General features: G+C 46.8%; 1 protein-coding gene across 2 annotated transcripts in view; it reads left to right on the top strand.

Annotated features, from left to right (window-relative positions):
- Window positions 1–17,472, top strand: part of SPO11 (SPO11 initiator of meiotic double strand breaks) — a 46,448-nt gene extending 28,976 nt beyond the window's left edge. The window contains exons 8-13 of one of the 2 annotated variants that reach the window (XM_088467175.1): window positions 216–325; window positions 407–506; window positions 3,252–3,289; window positions 6,172–6,248; window positions 7,046–7,157; window positions 17,353–17,472. In XM_088467175.1, coding sequence (XP_088323301.1) covers window positions 216–325; window positions 407–506; window positions 3,252–3,289; window positions 6,172–6,248; window positions 7,046–7,157; window positions 17,353–17,472 — 557 coding nt within the window. Of the gene's footprint in view, window positions 1–215; window positions 507–3,251; window positions 3,290–6,171; window positions 6,249–7,045; window positions 7,158–17,352 lie in introns of both variants that reach the window. The other variant, XM_088467174.1, reaches the window with a different exon arrangement.

The following is a 17,472-nucleotide window of genomic DNA, read 5'->3' as shown; positions in this document are numbered from 1 at the left end:
TATTAAAGAAAAAAGTTGTTATGCATAATGAATTCTATGCTTTCTTGGATAAAGGATATTTTTTTCTCGCTAAGATCTGTCTGTTGGAGATACCATTTGGTGGCTTCTAATCCTTTTCCATGTTCAATTATGGTGTACAGCTCAGTAACACACAGCTTTTCCCATATCCTGTAGTAATGCCCAATATTAAATGTATTTGCTCTTTAACACTAAAGACCTGAGAACCTGTGCACGGTTTGTCCTCGTAATTGAAAAGGATGCCACATTCCAGAGGCTTCTTGATGATGACTTTTGCAGAAGGTCTGGTCCTTGCATCCTTATCACAGTAAGATCTTACCATCTGCCCCCAAGACAGTGCATGCCGCTAAGGGATGTTTGTAACTTCAGATGCTTTTTTTATTGCCAGGGAAAAGGGGTCCCTGATCTGAACACCAGACTATTTACCCGGAAGCTGTGGGACACTTTCCATATACCTATTTTCACCTTGGTTGATGCTGACCCTCATGGTATGATATTCAGATATTATCACATATTTTTCCCACTGTAAGCTGGAAACCACCTACAGGAACAAGGGTAAATTGGGAGCTGCTAATGTTATTTGTCTATTACATCCTCCTGCAGATTTAATGCTCTCTACAGGGATAAGGGAAATTACAATTGTAAAGCTATAATGACTCCAAGTTCTGGAAACCAAGTGGGCAATAAGCTACCAAAGATAGAGGAAGTAATTTATAATGGAACATAAAAGTTTCCCTTTTGCGTATATTCAAATCTCTGCATAATGCATCTTAAGAAATACAAGCAACAAGACAACACTCCAGGCCTCTCTCCCATCAACCAACCCAAGCATTAAATCACTTAACAACTGTTTACTAAACAGTCCTCCTTCTCACATCACAGAACTATTAGCTCCCAGACACCCTACATTACATTATTCACCTCAAATTTATATAAACAGCACCCTGAACCCCCACATTAAATAGCCATACATTTAATAAAAAGTCTCCATATTATGAATTTCCCTACCTGCTGATACATTACATGAATAGTCCTCAGATTACCACTACCTGCTGTCACATTACATTAATATCCCCACAGAACTACAGTAATACACCCATATTACACTAATAGCTCTACTGCAGTACATTAACATCCCCCAACCAGGGCCGGTGCTTCCACTAGTCAAGTTTAGGTAGCTACCTAGGGGTGCCGGACACTGGAGGGCACTTCTGAGTCTGCCCTAACTGAGATTGCGTTACCAGTGGGCGCCCGGCTCCTCCCTCCCCCACCCCCTGGCGCCAGCGGCAGCCGAAGGACGGAGCTCACTCCTGAGCTCCGGCTTCCGGGTCCCGCAGTGCACTATGGGAGTGATGTCATGACGTCACTCTCATAGTTCCGAGGAGTGGGCGCCGGGGACGGCAGCAGGCACTGGAGCGGGGTTTATTGTACGTTTTTTTGTGTGTGTGTGCGCGCGGGGGGGGATATGGGCTTACTACAGGGGGCATCATATGGGGGCTCTACAGCGGGCTTACTACTGGGGGCATCATATGGGGGCACTATTGGGAGCACTACAACTAGGGGCCTTTTCTACTGGGGGCACTTCAAAGGGCATTACTACTGGGGCACTGCAGGGAGCATTACTACTGGGGGCACTACAAGGGCATTACTACTGGGGGCACTGCAGGGAGCATTACTACTGAGGGCATTACTACTGGGGGCACTGCAGGGAGCATTACTACTGGGGGCACTACAAGGTCATTACTACTGGGGGCACTTCAAGGGGCATTACTACTGGGGGCACTGCTGGGGGCACTACAAGGGCATTACTACTGGGGGCACTGCAGGGAGCATTACTACTGGTGGCACTGTAGGGAGCATTACTACTGGGGGCACTGTAGGGAGCATTACTACTGTGGGCACTGCAGGGAGCATTACTACTGTGCGCACTACAAGGGCATTACAACTGGGGGCACTACAAGGGTCCTTACTACTGGGGGCACTGCAGGGGGAATCATCCCTTTAATTTGGGTCATTTGAATATTATTAGGGCGCTGTGTATGTGTTTGTGAGCAGGGCGGAGGGTTTGGGGGAAAACGGGTGGCATTGTGAACCTTTGCCTAGGGTGCCCTGAAACCTTGCACCGGCCCTGCCCCCAACACTATCCCCTACCAATTCCACATTAGTAGCCCCTACCAAATCTCACATTTTATTATTAGCCTCCAAAAAATTCTATCAACACAACATTACTAATGCAAAATTCCTTCTGCGCTGCCAAATATGCTGAGGTGTGTAGAGGGGAAATAGCCCATGTTAAAGGTAAATCGGAAGTTGAGCAGAAGGATTGGTGGAGCAGCAGGGAAGGGAAAGTGGAGAGGGAAAGTGAGCAACAAAGGTGAAGGGAAGAACAGAAGGCTGTGACAGGCTGTGCATTCTGGGCCTGATTCAGAGCCGCTCGTAAGCGGCCGCTCGTTCGCTCCGAGCGATGTTCGCACATCTGCGCATGCGTATGGGTCGTAATGCGCATGCGCCAACCAGTCAGTGCGGTCGGAAATCGTGTGTTCACAAAATAGCGAGTGCCTGCTAATTTGAGTGACAGGATGAGGCGTTTGTGGGTGGTAACAGGGGAAGGTGCTTGAAAACGGGGAGTGGAGATCCGAACTCAGGCGTGCCAAATGGTCAAAACGGGCGTTTTAAGGGTGTGCATAATTAACAAAGCAGCGTCATCGGCCACGTCACTTGGTTGTCTTTTAGCCTGAACTGTTCGCATGATTGCGGTAGGAAAATCCAACCACAAGCACTGCGAGCAGTTCAGACGCCTTTCGATGTACTCGATTAATCTAATAAATAGCGGAGATGACGTATGATGCGAACGGCCAGGGGGCGTCTTTACAAAATAACGAGCGCATGTTTCGTTCGCTCGCTCGCTCAGACATAGAGGCGTCAACAGACCGCAAAGAGCGAGCGCTCAATTTCAATAGCCAGCCCCTTTTTCTGAACGACCGTTCGCAAATAGCGTCTGGCTCTGAATCAGGCCCTCTGTCCTCTTTCTGTCAGCCCACTACTCTTGAGTGCAGGGTGGGCTGACAAGTCAAGGGGACTCTGTGGGGGCCCAACTGATTTAAAGACCCGCGGGTCAAATCTTTACTGTCTGTAGTAAACAAAATGTTAAATGTTGACTATTACGTAGTATTTATACGTGTCGAAACTCCATCCAGTTATAAAATAATACATCTGTTTTATGTTGTAAATAGGGATTGAGATAATGTGCATCTACAAGTACGGATCTGTGGTGAGTATATACTGACCTAAAATAAAAGCTGCTATTATCTAAAATAATTCATAGCAACAGTCAATATTATATACGACGGATGTCTATTGTTCACTAAATCTAGAAGTCAGACTGTGGAAATCTCTGCCAATTGGGGTGGTCGTGGATCATTCACGGATTTAAAAGCGGATTGATGACCTGTCCAAGAAATAAATCCTTTGCTGTATATATATATATATATTTATATATATATATATATATATATATATATGAAATCTGAAGGCAAGACAAGGGCGCCTCCTAGTGCAACAGCATATGACAATCATCAAAGTGCAATAACTTCAAATAAAGTGGGCCCTGAGGAAGTATGACTGTTGCTGCTGTGTCTTACATACAAATTGTACGTGTAATTCTATTGTTTTGGTAATTGCTTTTACTTACATAGAATTACACTATGGGGGTGATTCAGCTTAGGACAGAATTGCAAAGCTGCACGCAAGCAGCTTTCCAGTTCCATCCTTACTAATATTCAAATGCAGCAGGAGGTGTATGACACCCTCTGATGCATTTGCAATCCCACCACTGCGACTGAGGTCACGATGATGGACGGTGCCGGGCCGCCGGCCAGCTGAGTAAGCCTCAGTTTACTCAGGCTGGCTGGCTTGTGAGCCAGGAAACTGTGTCCATGTACACAGCCCCTGGCCTTGCCACTCCTGGAAAACGGGGCCGGCATGCCCCGTTTCCAGGAACGCCGGCTGCCCCAGCACTGCCCCTTAAATGCCTCTGCCGGTAACTCAGGCAGAGGTATAGTAGTGAATGCTTGCGATCACGCAGGACCTGTTCTGCACATTCACAGAACGGGTCCTGTGCACGCGCAGATTCCCGATACTCTGGAATCAAGCGTTCAGCATTCCACATACGTACAATGCTGAATTAACCCCTATGTCTGTTTTTATGTTTGTATTCTCATGAGCCAACCAGTCAGTTGTTTTTTAAAGAAGAATTGTTTTATGAAGGATCATTTAAGGAGTCATCCTGATAATTTAGATAAGCTCCAGGGCCGGATGCCAAAAGGGCCGACAGCCAGATGGACCGGTTTGAGAATGACACAAGTATTGGTTTTCACAAAGTTTGCTGCTTCAGCGTTTTTAGACTTTTTTGTCAGATGTTACTATGGTATGAAATGCTTGTAATTTTACTTCAGTATACGTGTCAAAGGCTTTTATTGACAATTACATTAAGTTTATGCAGAGTGTCAATATTTGCAGTGTTGACCCTTCTCTTACAAGACCTCTGCAATTCTCAGCCAAGGAAGTGGGATCTCTCACAATTTTGCCTAAGAACACAACCATGAATAAAGAATGGTACCAAAACATCCTCCAAGAGCAACTTCTCCAAACCATCCAAAAACAGTTTGGTGATGAACAATGCCTTTACCAGCATGATGGAGCACCTTGCCATAAGGCAAAAGTGATAGCTAAGTGGCCCGGGAAACAAAGTATTGAAATTTTGAGTCCATGGCCAGGAAACTCCCCAGACCTTAATCCCATTGAGAATTTGTGGTCTATCCTCAAGAGGCGAGTGGACAAACAAAAACCCACAAATTCTGACAAACTCCAAGCATTGATTAGGCAAGAATGGGCGGCCATCAGTCAGTATTGTGGCCCAGAAGTTGATTGACAGTATGCCAGGGTGAATTGCAGAGGTCTTGAAAAAGAAGGGTCAATACTGCAAATATTGACTCTTTGCATAAACTTAATGTAATTCTCAAAAAAGCCTTTGACACTTATGAAATGCTTGTAATTGTACTTCAGTATACCATAGTAACATCTGACAAAAGGTCTAAAAACACTGAAGCAGCAAACTTTGTGAAAACCAATACTTATGTCATTCTCAAAACTTTTGACCATGGCTGTACTGTGTGGCTTAACATGAATGGGCTCTGTGTGAAGTAATGTGAATAAGGGACACTGTTGTGTAATTTGAATTTGAGATACTATTGTGTGGTCACAGCCCTTCCCAGCGAGACTACACAGTTTTTTTTGGCGCATGTTTTCCCTACTTCGATTGTGGATGGCGACACCAATGCTCTTTATGTACACAGGGCACCAACATGTGTAGTAACAACTCTGCTTTGGTGTGCACAGATGTGTCCTTCTCTGTGTTCAGCACCCCTGCCCTAAAAAATTCCTAAAACGCTATCATCTACAACTGCTAAGCTAGGGTTTTGTCAATTGGGAAAATGCCTTCCCTTTTGTGTGTAACCTACACCAATGAAGTGCTAGCTTTACCTAAGAGAACCAAATATCAAATGTCTGACTATGGCACATGTTTTAATCCTCTGCAGAATGTCCTCTGTTGTGTGTATTTAAATACAGAGAAAGATGTGTACTTGTAGGTTGTTCTAATGTTAATTATATTTGTAAGCGCATAAACGAAGAAGTGTCAGGAGTAAGGAACAGTAAGGGGAGGAGTCTATGCCAGGAGCCAGGTGCTGTCGTGAGGTGGTTTAAACAGCAGGGCCTATTTTTAGTCCAAGTCCGGCCCTGATAAGCTCTGCCATTCTTTTATATTTGTGATTTTGTTTATGTGTTTGAAGTCTTCGCTCTTTGGTGATTCTCACATGTTATTGCACTAGGGCTGGGAGACACCTTTTTGTTATATATATATATATATATATATATATATATATATATATTCTAAAATACACGCATACATCCACCTACAGCATAACTTGCAGTGCCCTGTCTATTTTTTAGTCCTTATTAATAACTGTTCATTAAATATTATTAGAACACCAGTGTTGGAAAAGCAACCTGGCTCTAGGTAGTATTTTTCAGCTGCTGAGATTGTTGTTGGCCAAGAGGACATTTCGCTCTGTAAGCCATAGCCTTTTCTTTCAGTCAATGTCATTTGAGGCTCATAATTTAACAGTGCCATCTATTGCCTGGCTTGGTCTGCTGCCTTCCGACACAGAGAGGTGAGAGACGCTATAACTGTCTGTGGTGGGATTGGGGTTTTTGTACTGCATTGAATCCAAGTGGGCCATCCTCCTTTTTGTAATACACAAGGTGCTCCTTGCTACTGTATCCCTAGAAAACAGTACAAAACAAACAGAAGTACTTATTTCTGTCTCAAATTATCCACGTTATGTTCTCAGAGGGGTGCGGTATGTTAGGTGTACATTTCTCATGTCGACATGCATCAGGTTTATATAAAAATGTCGACATTGTCAAAAGTCTACATGCTTAGCTTGTTGACCGTGACCATGTAGACATTCATTATGTCTACATGGATGACATGTTAGAATGTTGACCTAACATCCCTGGTGGCCCAGTGGTCAATTACCCAGTCCCGTGGTAGCATCGTCTTCCAGGTCCCAGTGGCCTTGTAACCATCACTTCCAGCAGAAAAGTTTGACTGAGCTGCGTTCCGGTGTTACACCCCTATCCTTAATCCTAACCCCCCTGTAGTACCAAACTCAAACCCCAACCTCCCCCCACAGCCTAACCCTAACCCTCAACAGTCTTAGAATGAGTGCATGTCAAGATGTTGCACAATGTCAATATTCTAATGTCAACATTGTGGTCTTGAAATTATGACCGGATCCCTTCTCAGAGGAGTTGGTTCATCTTTAGGAGTTGAGTAAGGGGTTTAGGAGTAAGGGTTATAAATAAGGCTATTGGGTAAATTCTACTATTTCAGATACCAATAGTTGTAAAGTTGTCACTTGTCTCACTGGACAGGTAAGTGTACTACCGCCTATTGCTATTTCAGGCTAAACATCCCTTCACAAGCCTTAATTCCATTGTCAGCTCTGGACCAAAGGAAGCTACTGAGTTTACAGAAGAGGCCATATGTTTCCTGCCAGCCACTATGGAAGAAAGAGGTTTGTGTCCACAGCTCTGCGAATACATGTTTCATTTCCGATAGTAACGCTGTTATCTCGTTTGTCCATGCAGTTTTCCATTCACTGGTAAAATTCAACATTAGGTCACACAACTGAATGAGATCCAAGAGACTAGATTATATTTATATAAAGCTGCATTATCCCCTAGAAGTGGAGCAGAACATTATAACATGTCGATACCCTGTGGTTAGTCTCTTGGCCCCAATTATATTTATTTTGCGTGTATTTATGCCTTCCTTCTGATGAAACCAGGAGTTAAGAACACAAAGAAACACATTAATATGTTTGGGGCATCTTACCACTTGCCGCATTTTAAACAGAGCATCCGTGCTGCGTCTTTGGAGTTACAGCCATAGTAGACTACATCTTACTGCCGCTCTGTTGCCTAGCTGAGATTCAGCGAGTACAGCACTTTGCAGCGGTCAGTTTCTGGATACATCAAGCAGATCCTCTGGGACCTGGGCAGCCGATTGTAACCAATGTGCTTCCGCAGAACTGGCGGAGCTCTCATAGCGCTATTTTGCACACCACAGCTCAATTGCTGAAACCTCGGGGGCATCAATCTGTGCACCTCTTGTTTTTTAATACAGTAACAGCTTTTACTTAGAGAACTATATCACAAAGGACATTATTATTGTATGTAAGGTGAGACATCTGTTTTGGACATTTATCCTTGGAGGGACAACCTGTCCTGGAATCTACTTGGGATTGTCCTCTATACAGTCCACACATAACTGTACATATTTTGTCTTTCTTCACTTTCACATCCTCCTGACCCTAGGCCAACATTCCTGTGTGACTGGATCATACAGCCCACCTCTGCAATTTGGCTGGACCGATATGCAGTATGTAGCATTTATCCTTGTATCAATGCCTATTTCCATATAGATTGCATGTTAGCGAGCAGGGAACTCTTACCTCTTCTAAGGCTGCCTGTTTTTACCCAGTCTTCTCCTATTACTGTTTGTTCCCAATTATAAAGCGCAACGGAATATGTTGGTGCTATATAAGTAACTGATAATAAATAAATAAATTTATTCCATATACCACCTTATGAACACATTTACCAGTATTCTATATCATTGACTAGCTGATGTACCCAGTTTCATCTGGGTAGACCTTAGATATTTACTGTTTCCATCTCGCCACTTCAGTAACACATTAATCCTTTAGCTCTGTAGTAATCCTGTGTACCAACATATTCCACTCCCTCAACTCTGTAGTCACGCCTTTCCCTCCCTTGATCGTGTTGTAACACATTCAACATTCCCCTCCCTCACCTGTGTAGAAATATAATCCCTCCCTCACACCTGTAGTAACACATTCCCCTCCATCACCTCTGTAGTAACACATTACCCATGCTAACCCCTGTAGTAACACATTCCCCTCCCTCCCCAAACACATTCCCTTTCTTCACCCAGTAGTAACTCATTTGACATTCCCCTCCCTCACCTGTGTAGTAACACTTTTTCCTCTCTCTGTAGTAACACATTTCCTTCCCTCACTATTCAAAGAGAGGAGCCACACCAACTGCCACTTGGGGTGACAGTTGGTGTTTGAATATGAGCTGTGCTGCAGCCACGATGAGACACTCAGGCAGGACATTGCACAGGGGGAGGAAACAATTTAGCCCTTTTTTACCCCCTTAGGAGTTGAATATCAAAAAAACCCTTCTTAGTGGGCACCTACTGTACCTCATGGAAGGCATATACTCCCCAGATTTTCATGTTTTTTTAGGTCCAAGGGTTTGGGCTGGTCATTGAGGAGTCAGTGAGTGAGTAAGAACATTTGAATTTATAAATATAGATTAATGAATAGTTGTGGCATTTTATAATCTCATTTAGATAATACTGTGTGTTATGTTTATTAAATCCATTTTTTGCATGTGTATATATTGCTCTTTTTATAATAAATATATCTAAAAGTCCTCCATTTGTATTCATTACACTGGGTGGGATGCATGACGCATCACACTCGCAATGCGATGCATTCCGCCAGTCATCGCATGCATGCTGGCATTGGTAATGCCAGAATGAATGAAGATCCTCGCAAAGGACCGCTCTGTCGGTAAGAGCGGCCCTTTACGATGGAGGGGCTTCCGAGTCTATGGCCCAGAAGCCCCTCCGGCATCCTTCTGCGCATGCCGCGGGGGGTGCTGGGAGGGATCCGATCCGATTGGATCCCCCTATCAGCACTCTGCGGAAAGAAGCCTATAGGCTTCTATGGGTAACGTCATCTGGAAGATGGCGTTACCTACCGCAACTAAGTCCCGGAGTGCATTGCACTCCGGGGCTTAGTGCATATGAGACATGTGGTCAAACCTGCATTTTTCGGGGTTTGACCTCATTTCTCCCCTTCCTGCATATCGCCCACTATCTATATTAGCACTCCATTGCCTTTTCTACTGCAGGGTCCATAGGGTATCCACAGGATACCTTGGGGTATAGGTGATGACGTCAGTCTTCAGGCACCACAGAGTTAAAGTTTTCAGCCTCCCAGGATGCATCTGGGTCACTCTCCTATACCCCGCCCCGGGCCCAGGCATCTCAGTTTCGTCGGTGCCTGGCTCGGAGTCGGAGGCACTGTGCAGAGGGGGCTATGAAGAGCCCCTGAAGTTTGTTTTAAAGGCAGCGCTGGCTGCACATCTGGGAGTACAGCATGGACAGTCAGTGCTGACGTCCATGCTGTCTGCCCTACACCCCGCCGGTACCAGAACGCCGGTACTGATCCGGGTAGCTGATAGACATCTGGTGTCACGGCTAGCGGTGCCCCCAGATGTTTTGGACCATGGCCGGATCCAAGGGGATAGCAGGTAAGCGGTGGGTCCCCACTGGTCACATGGTCCTGAGTCCCCAGGCAGGGGGCTCCCTGGGGACTGGCTGCAGTGTGGAGCCAGGCGACCAACCTACGCTTGAGAATCAGTTATTGAGGATATTGATCCTTCGGTGGCCAATTTCAAATATGCCTTTTTTAAGGATATTAAGGGTGAGGCTACGGTGTTCCCTCTTTCTGATCAATTAGTGGATCATTTACAGGAGGCGTGGAAAAATCCAGGTAAACGGTTTCAGCCCCAGAGGCGCTTAGCTGTGGCTTATCCGTTTGCAGACAATTATTGTTCTACGTGGGAATCCCCTCCGCAAGTGGATTCACGTCACACGCCTAGTCAAAAGTGCCACGTTGCCTATGCCTTCGATGTCATCCTTGAAGGATGTCACTGACCGCAAGGGGGAGATCTGCCTCAAATCCGTTTATTCCCTTGCAGGGGAAGCATCCAGACCGGCTATGGCCATGTGTTGGGTAGCCAGAGCTATGGAGCGCTGGGCGGATAATTTGGAGGCGTCTTTGGACTCTGAATGTTCGGCTGAACAGACCAGGTTGGTGGGCAATCTCCGAGACTCGGCCACTCACATTAATGCAGCGGCCTTAGATATTTGTATGCTCACCTCTAGGATCTCCTCTGCAGCCGTGGCTGCTCGTTGCACCTTATGGTTGCGTTCTTGCAAAGCGGACGCGGATTCCAAAAAGGGATTAGAAGGTCTGCCTTTCAATGGAGAGGTACTATTTGGTCCAGATCTGGACAAAATAATAGCTACGTTGGCAGCAGCAAAATCTGCATGTCTTCCGTCTGCTACGATTCCTTCTAGTGCTGGTGGGTCGTTCTTTCGGCCTCACAGGGCCCAAGGTAGGCCTAAAGCACAGTCCTTTCCACGGCAGACTGGGACCAAGAAATTGTCCAAGCCCAAGAAACAGGTCTGGGAGTACCAGACGTCCGGCTCCTAGGTCAGATGACAAACCTGCGGCCTGACGGTCCGGGCCTCCTTTTGGGGGATCCCAAAGTGGGGGGCCGCCTGCTTCAGTTCCCCCAGTGCTGGTCGAGGACTACGACAGACACTTGGGTTCAGGAGGTGGTCTCTCACGGGTATGCCCTCTCCTTTCGGCACAGACCTCCATCCCGGTTCTTTACCACAGGCCTTCCGCTAGACCGGAGCAAAGCCTCGGAACGGCGGAAGGTTTTGCACACTATGCTCCAGGCCAGAGTTATAGTGCATGTTCCAATTTCCCAGAGGGGCCTGGGTTTCTGTTCCAATCTATTTTTGGTGCAGAAACCCAATGGGTCTTACCGTCCAATACTAAACCTAAAGGCCCTCAACAAGTCCTTGAGGGTGCCTCTGTTTCGGATGGAGACCCTGCGGTCCATTATTCTGGCACTGGAACCTGGGGACTACATGGTGTCATTGGACATCCAGGACGCTTACCTGCATGTCCCTATTCTTTTGCGCCATCAGCAGTTCCTCAGATTTGCAATCTGCAACGAACATTTCCAGTTCCGGGCGTTGCCTTTTGGCCTGGTGACTGCTCCACGGGTATTCACCAAGGTCATGGCGGCTCTCCTGCGGACGCAGGGCTTCCGACTGTGGCCTTATCTGGACGACCTCCTGTTGATAGCGGGGTCTCCAGAGCTTCTTTTACACCATCTGGATCTGACGATTGCGGTACTGCAATGCCGCGGCTGGTTGATAAACTGGCAGTACTCCACTCTCACCCCGTCTCAGAGGACCCTGCACCTCGGGGCCTTATTGGACTCCAGGCAGCAGCGGATCTTTGTGACGGAGGAAAAGATCCTGTCCAGATGGAATGCATTGCCTCAGAGTCGCAAGTGCCAGACGATGGTGCTCACTCCGGAGGTTTGCCTGTCTCTAACTTGGTGGTTGCAAACGACCCACCTCAACAAGGGTCGCCTGTTCTGGGTGGCGAACTGGGTCCTGTTAACAACGGACGCCAGTCTCCGGGGCTGGGGAGCTGTCACGGGTCCACACTTGTTTCAGGGCAGGTGGACTCGGGCGGAAGCGGAGCTTCCAATACACATTTTGGTACTCCGTGCGGTGTTCAGAGCTCTCCAGCTGGCACAGCCGGTTCTCCAGGGTCACCCTGTGCACCACGTTGGCCTATTTAAAACAACAAGGAGGAACCCGAAGTCGGGCAGCACTCGTAGAAGTGTCCCGTATTCTGGTCTGGGCGGAGCGCAATCTCCCAGCAATATCAGCAGTGTTCATTCCGGGAGTTCTCAACTGGAAGCGGATTTTCTCAGCAGGCAGGACGTGCATCCGGGAGAGTGGTCTTTACACCAGGACGTCTTTCAGAGTCTGGTGGACAAATGAGGTCTTCCAGAGATAGACCTCATGCCGTCCCGGCACAACAACAAGTTGCCGGTGTACGGGTCTCGAACAAGAGACGAAAAGGCGCCTCTGGTGGATGCTCTGTCCGTCCAGTGGACGTTCCAGTTTGCCTACCTTTTTCTCTCCGTTTTCACTTCCGCGGGTAATACGGAAATTCAAATGAGAAGGAGGTACGCTACTGTTGGTAGCTCCCGAGTGGCCCTGACGGCACTGGTTTTTCCGACCCCCGGAGTCTGTCAGTAGACGTTCCTCTGAGGTTACCATTACGACCGGATCTGCTGTCACAGGGTCCTTGTCTTCACCCGGACCTGACTCGCTGTCTTTGCCGGCGTGGCTGTTCAAACGGTCATGCTAAAGTCCAGAGGGTTTTCTGGCTCTGTGGTGCAAACCATGCTAAGAGCTCGTAAACCTTCCTCGGCAAGAATCTACCATGTGGCATACTTTCTTCCGGTGGTGTAGACCTAGAGGGTATTCCCCTAGGGAGTTCCACCTGTCTAGGGTGTTGGCTTTCCTACAGGCTGGACTGGATCATGGGCTTCACCTGGCTTCTCTGAAAGTGCAGGTGTCTGCCCTGTCAGTCTGGTTTCATCATAGGTTTGCTGCGCTCTCTGATGTGCGCACCTTTATGCAAGGTGTTCTTCGCATTCAGCCACCTTTTTGTTCCACCGGTGGCGCCTTAGGATTTGGCTGTGGTCCTCAGAGTTCTCCAGGGACCGCCGTTTGAAACACTGGGCTCAGTGGACTTTAAATGGCTTACAGCTAAAACCATATTCCTTCTGGCCATTGCCTCGGCCAGAAGGGTTTCGGATTTAGGGGCTCTCTTGTAGACCCCCTTTTCTGATTTTTCATAGGTATAGGGCGGTGCTTCGCACTCGTCCGGGATTCCTTCCCAACGTGGTATCAAGTTTTCACATCAATAAAGAAATTGTTGTGTCGGCTTTCAATTCACCTGGACTTTCAGTGGGTGAAACCACTTTGGATGTTGTGCGGGCCTTAAAGATTTATGTGGACCGCACTTTTTCGTTTGGGAAGTTGGACACCTTGTTTGTCCTCTATGGCTTCCGAAAAAAGGGTTGGCCTGCTCCAAAGCAGACTTTGGCAGGCTGGTTTTGTATGGCAATTTCAGAAGCTTATCTTCATGAAGGTCTTTTAGTTCCCTCCTCTGTGAGAGCTCATTCCACTAGGTCTGTGGGTCCTTCGTGGGCAGCTAGACGTGGTGCCTCTGCAGTTCAGATCTGCAAGGCTGCTACGTGGTCTTCTGTCCATACCTTTGTGAGGTATTACGCTTTTGACACCTTTGCCTCTCAGGATGCTTCCTTCGGGCAGCGGATTCTCCTCTCAGCACAGGGGCGTCCCCACCCTTGAAGGATACTGCTTTGGGACATCCCCAAGGTATCCTGTGGATACCCTATGGACCCTGCAGTAGAAAATAAGAGATATGGTAAGAACTTACCCTTGTTATCTCTATTTCTACGAAGTCCATAGGGTTCCACAGGACTCCCGCCCTGTCGCACCAGTACTGCAGATGGGCTTTATTCTGGTCACCGGTTTTTCCGTCTCCCTATGGTGAGAATGTGATGCTTGTGAGTGTCCAGATCTTTCTTCTCTCTCTTTCTTCTCCTCCTCCGGCCTATGGCTTGTGACGTAACTGAGATGCCTGGGCCCGGGGGCGGGGTATAGGAGAGGGACCCAGATGCATCCTGGGAGGCTGAAAACTTTAACTCTGTGGTGCCTGAAGACTGACGTCATCACCTATACCCCAAGGTATCCTGTGGAACCCTATGGACTTCGTAGAAATAGAGATAACAAGGGTAAGTTCTTACCATATCTCTTATTTTTTACTTATACGTTTTGACATTTACACCCAGAGAGGCACAGTAAGCAGGATAAAGGCATGACAGATTATTATTATTATACTTTATTTAGATGAAGCCACAAGGGTTCCACAGCACCTCACAAAGTACATAAACTAATGAGCAAACACGAAAACAGCAACTTACAGTACAAAACAATACAGGATAAGAACATAATTTATAAACATTGCTGCAATAGCGATCATAACACAAAAAAGCAGCAGGGCGTCAGCAACCAAGTGTTAAGTGCCCTTGTGGGGAGTTTGGAGTAGATGATTGTATGAGTGAGGGAAGGAGAAGCACATGAGGGAAGAGGGCCCTGCTTGTGAGAGCTTACAATCTAAAGGGGAGGGGCAGACAGACAGGGGTGACACAGCAATACACAAAATAATATAGGCCCTCATTCAGAGCCGTACGCTCTGAGCAGAGCGCACGCTCTGCATGAGGGCCGGGCTCCATTTTCATGGAGCGTCCTCCTGGACGCTCGTATAGCTGTGGGTCACCACCCACAGGCTATACGAGCGTGCATTTTGATGGCCGCGATGGTCGTGACCATCGCGACCATCGAAATTGCGAGCCGGAGCCTATCAGAGCCAAAATCACTCCCACTGACATCACTAATGATGTCAGTGGGCCGGCTTCTGACGGTAGGCGTTCCCGTGGGAACGCCCCCGTCAGCGAGGCACGCCCCCGGCACGCCCACCAAAGGGGGCGTGCTGTCAATCAACATTGACAGCACGCCCCCTTTGATCGGACACAACGAGCGAAGGAAAGTCCTTCGCTCGTCGTGTCTGGCGCATGCGCACGACGGAGCTCCTTCCGTCGTGCGCATGCTCAGTGCAGACCATCGACCCACTTGCGAGCGGACAGCCGCTCGCGAGTGGGTCTGAATCAGGCCCATAGTTCACCAGCACATATAAAGATAGGAAAATAAAAATTAATAAATGAAATCCAATATGTACATACAGGAAATTAAGCACAAAAAAATAAGTAGTTGCAAGGCTGTTAACATAGATTCGATATCACCAAATCGGAAGGAACAGTAAGGAAAGAGGGATACTGGGGAATTTGCAAATAAAAGCAGGGAAGTAGTAGCCAATGTAATGGTGCATACACACGGTCAGATTTTGTAGGACGATATAAATGATAACGATATTGTTAATATCGTCCATTTTTTGGCCCCTTCCAACCCCCAAACGACGGATGATGTGCGGGCACGGATGGTCGATAACTATAACGACCATCGCCCGTGCATGCAGTCCAACATGTCGATATCGACCGGGTTACTATAGGGACTCGCGATCATTGATCAGGGGTCGTTTAGTCGTTTGGGGGTTGGTGCTGTGTTGGATGATCAGGTCATCAGTCAGCCTCAGGATAGTTCAAATTCTTTTGGCCTCGGAGCGCTACGACATGCACCTCACACCATGCCTGTCTAGGCCACGTCCCCACAATTATTAATTTATGATGTGGGCACTTTATAGAGCCACAAAATAATATTTAATCAACGATGTTACTGCGCACTATTCCTTTGCTACATAAAGTGTGCTCTAACTCCACGCGGTGAGTGGGAGTTAACTATTAGGTCCTCCTCTATAACCCTACCTACAGTAGGAAGTATGGAATGGATAAGGTCTCATATATTGTTATGGATATATAAATAATCAAAAAATTATGTTATGAAAAAAATCCTTTACTGATTATGTAGAACATGTGATCACAATACGGGATAATACCCAGATTTAGCAAGTTAATTTAAAAGAATATTACAATATTTTCTATAATATACAGAAAAAATATACAAGTCAAAACAAGGTAAATAAAGAAAAAGAAAATTATAAAAGAATATATGGTGGTGTTGTTAAGGTGGTTGTTCAGGTAGTCAATAGTAGAAAAATTTTGGTTGTGGATTCTAGGGGGGATGAACCACAGCGTCCCGTGGTCTCCTTGCCTGAATAAATGCTGCCAACCAGTATTGAGAGTCGCTGATAGGTGATTATGTTAAAGTTGCCCGGGTTGTCTTCAGGACAGAAGGGACCCAGACTGTGTTTTCCCCAAAATTGATTGATTGGCGGTGTGTCTGTGCAAAATCACGCACCGCTGGATCTTATACTGAGGATAAGCAACTGCCTGGGGAGGGAGTCGCTCCGGTTCAGGTTGCTAAACCCTTGGCCGGGCACTCCCTCCACACTCTGGAAACTCACCTTGTTTTCACCGCTGTGTGCGCTGTCCTCACTCCTGTTGATGCCTGCTCAGGTCCGTAGTGTCTGCTGCTTCCGCACCAACCTGGTGCCTGCCGCTCGATCAATTCTGGGGATAGCACAGTCTGGGGTCCTTGGGTAGCCACCCTGACACCCATCCCCCTTCTGCCCTGAAGACAACCCGGGCAACATTAACAATAACATCATCACCTATCAGCGACTCTCAATACTGGTTGGCAGCACGGTAAAATGCCGGGAAACCTGCATATTCGAATGGGGGATTGGGCCAAATGACGCAATTCTCATAGAATCGCATAATAAGACCCCGCCACATACTCACGGACCCGTCGATCCCAGAGAAAATTCTCCCCATTCTGTCCACTTCACGAAGCCTCCCGCATGTCCCGGAAGGGTAGGCAAGTATGTTCATACCTACTTGGGTCTGTTGTCCAACAAATGGTCTTGTCAAAGTAGCTGCACTAATACTGCTCAAAGCTCAGATAGTTGTGTATGAGTCAAAATAGGTGCATTATCACAATATACCTGTCCTTTTTCTCTGGTTCAGAAATGAACCCAAATACATTATGCTTTATAAAGTGTGGAGTGGAAGAGCTTAGACCAGGGGTTCCAAACCACGATCCTCAAGGCACACTAACAGTCCAGGTTTTAAGGATAGTCATACTTGAGCACAGGTGTCCTAATTAGTACCTCAGTTCTTTTGATTTAACATCTGTGCCTAAGCATGGATATCACAAAAACCTGGACTGTTAGTGTGCCTTGAGGACTGGGGTTGGGAAACACTGGCTTAGACTACAGTATGATCAGTAATCTGCTCTCTAGCAACCGATACACCTCCATTTTATCTTTCATTGTTAAACTACTGTAGAGCTCAACATTTTTCAACGTTCTTTTTTTTACATTAGAATTTTATTTTTCCTTTTAGCTCGAGATTATGACATCAATGAAAATGAAGGCTGAAATTCAAGCACTGACTTCCCTCTCCTCCAATTACCTTTCCAGGGTTTACTTACCTAACAAGCTGCAGTATGGTGGATGGATCTGA

This window comes from Taudactylus pleione, unplaced genomic scaffold (assembly GCF_031769625.1).
Source record: "Taudactylus pleione unplaced genomic scaffold, aTauple2 ptg000069l, whole genome shotgun sequence".
NCBI classification, from domain to species: domain Eukaryota; kingdom Metazoa; phylum Chordata; class Amphibia; order Anura; family Myobatrachidae; genus Taudactylus; species Taudactylus pleione.
The sequence above is the reverse complement of the archived record's forward strand: the minus strand, read 5'-3'. Positions and strand labels throughout refer to the sequence as shown.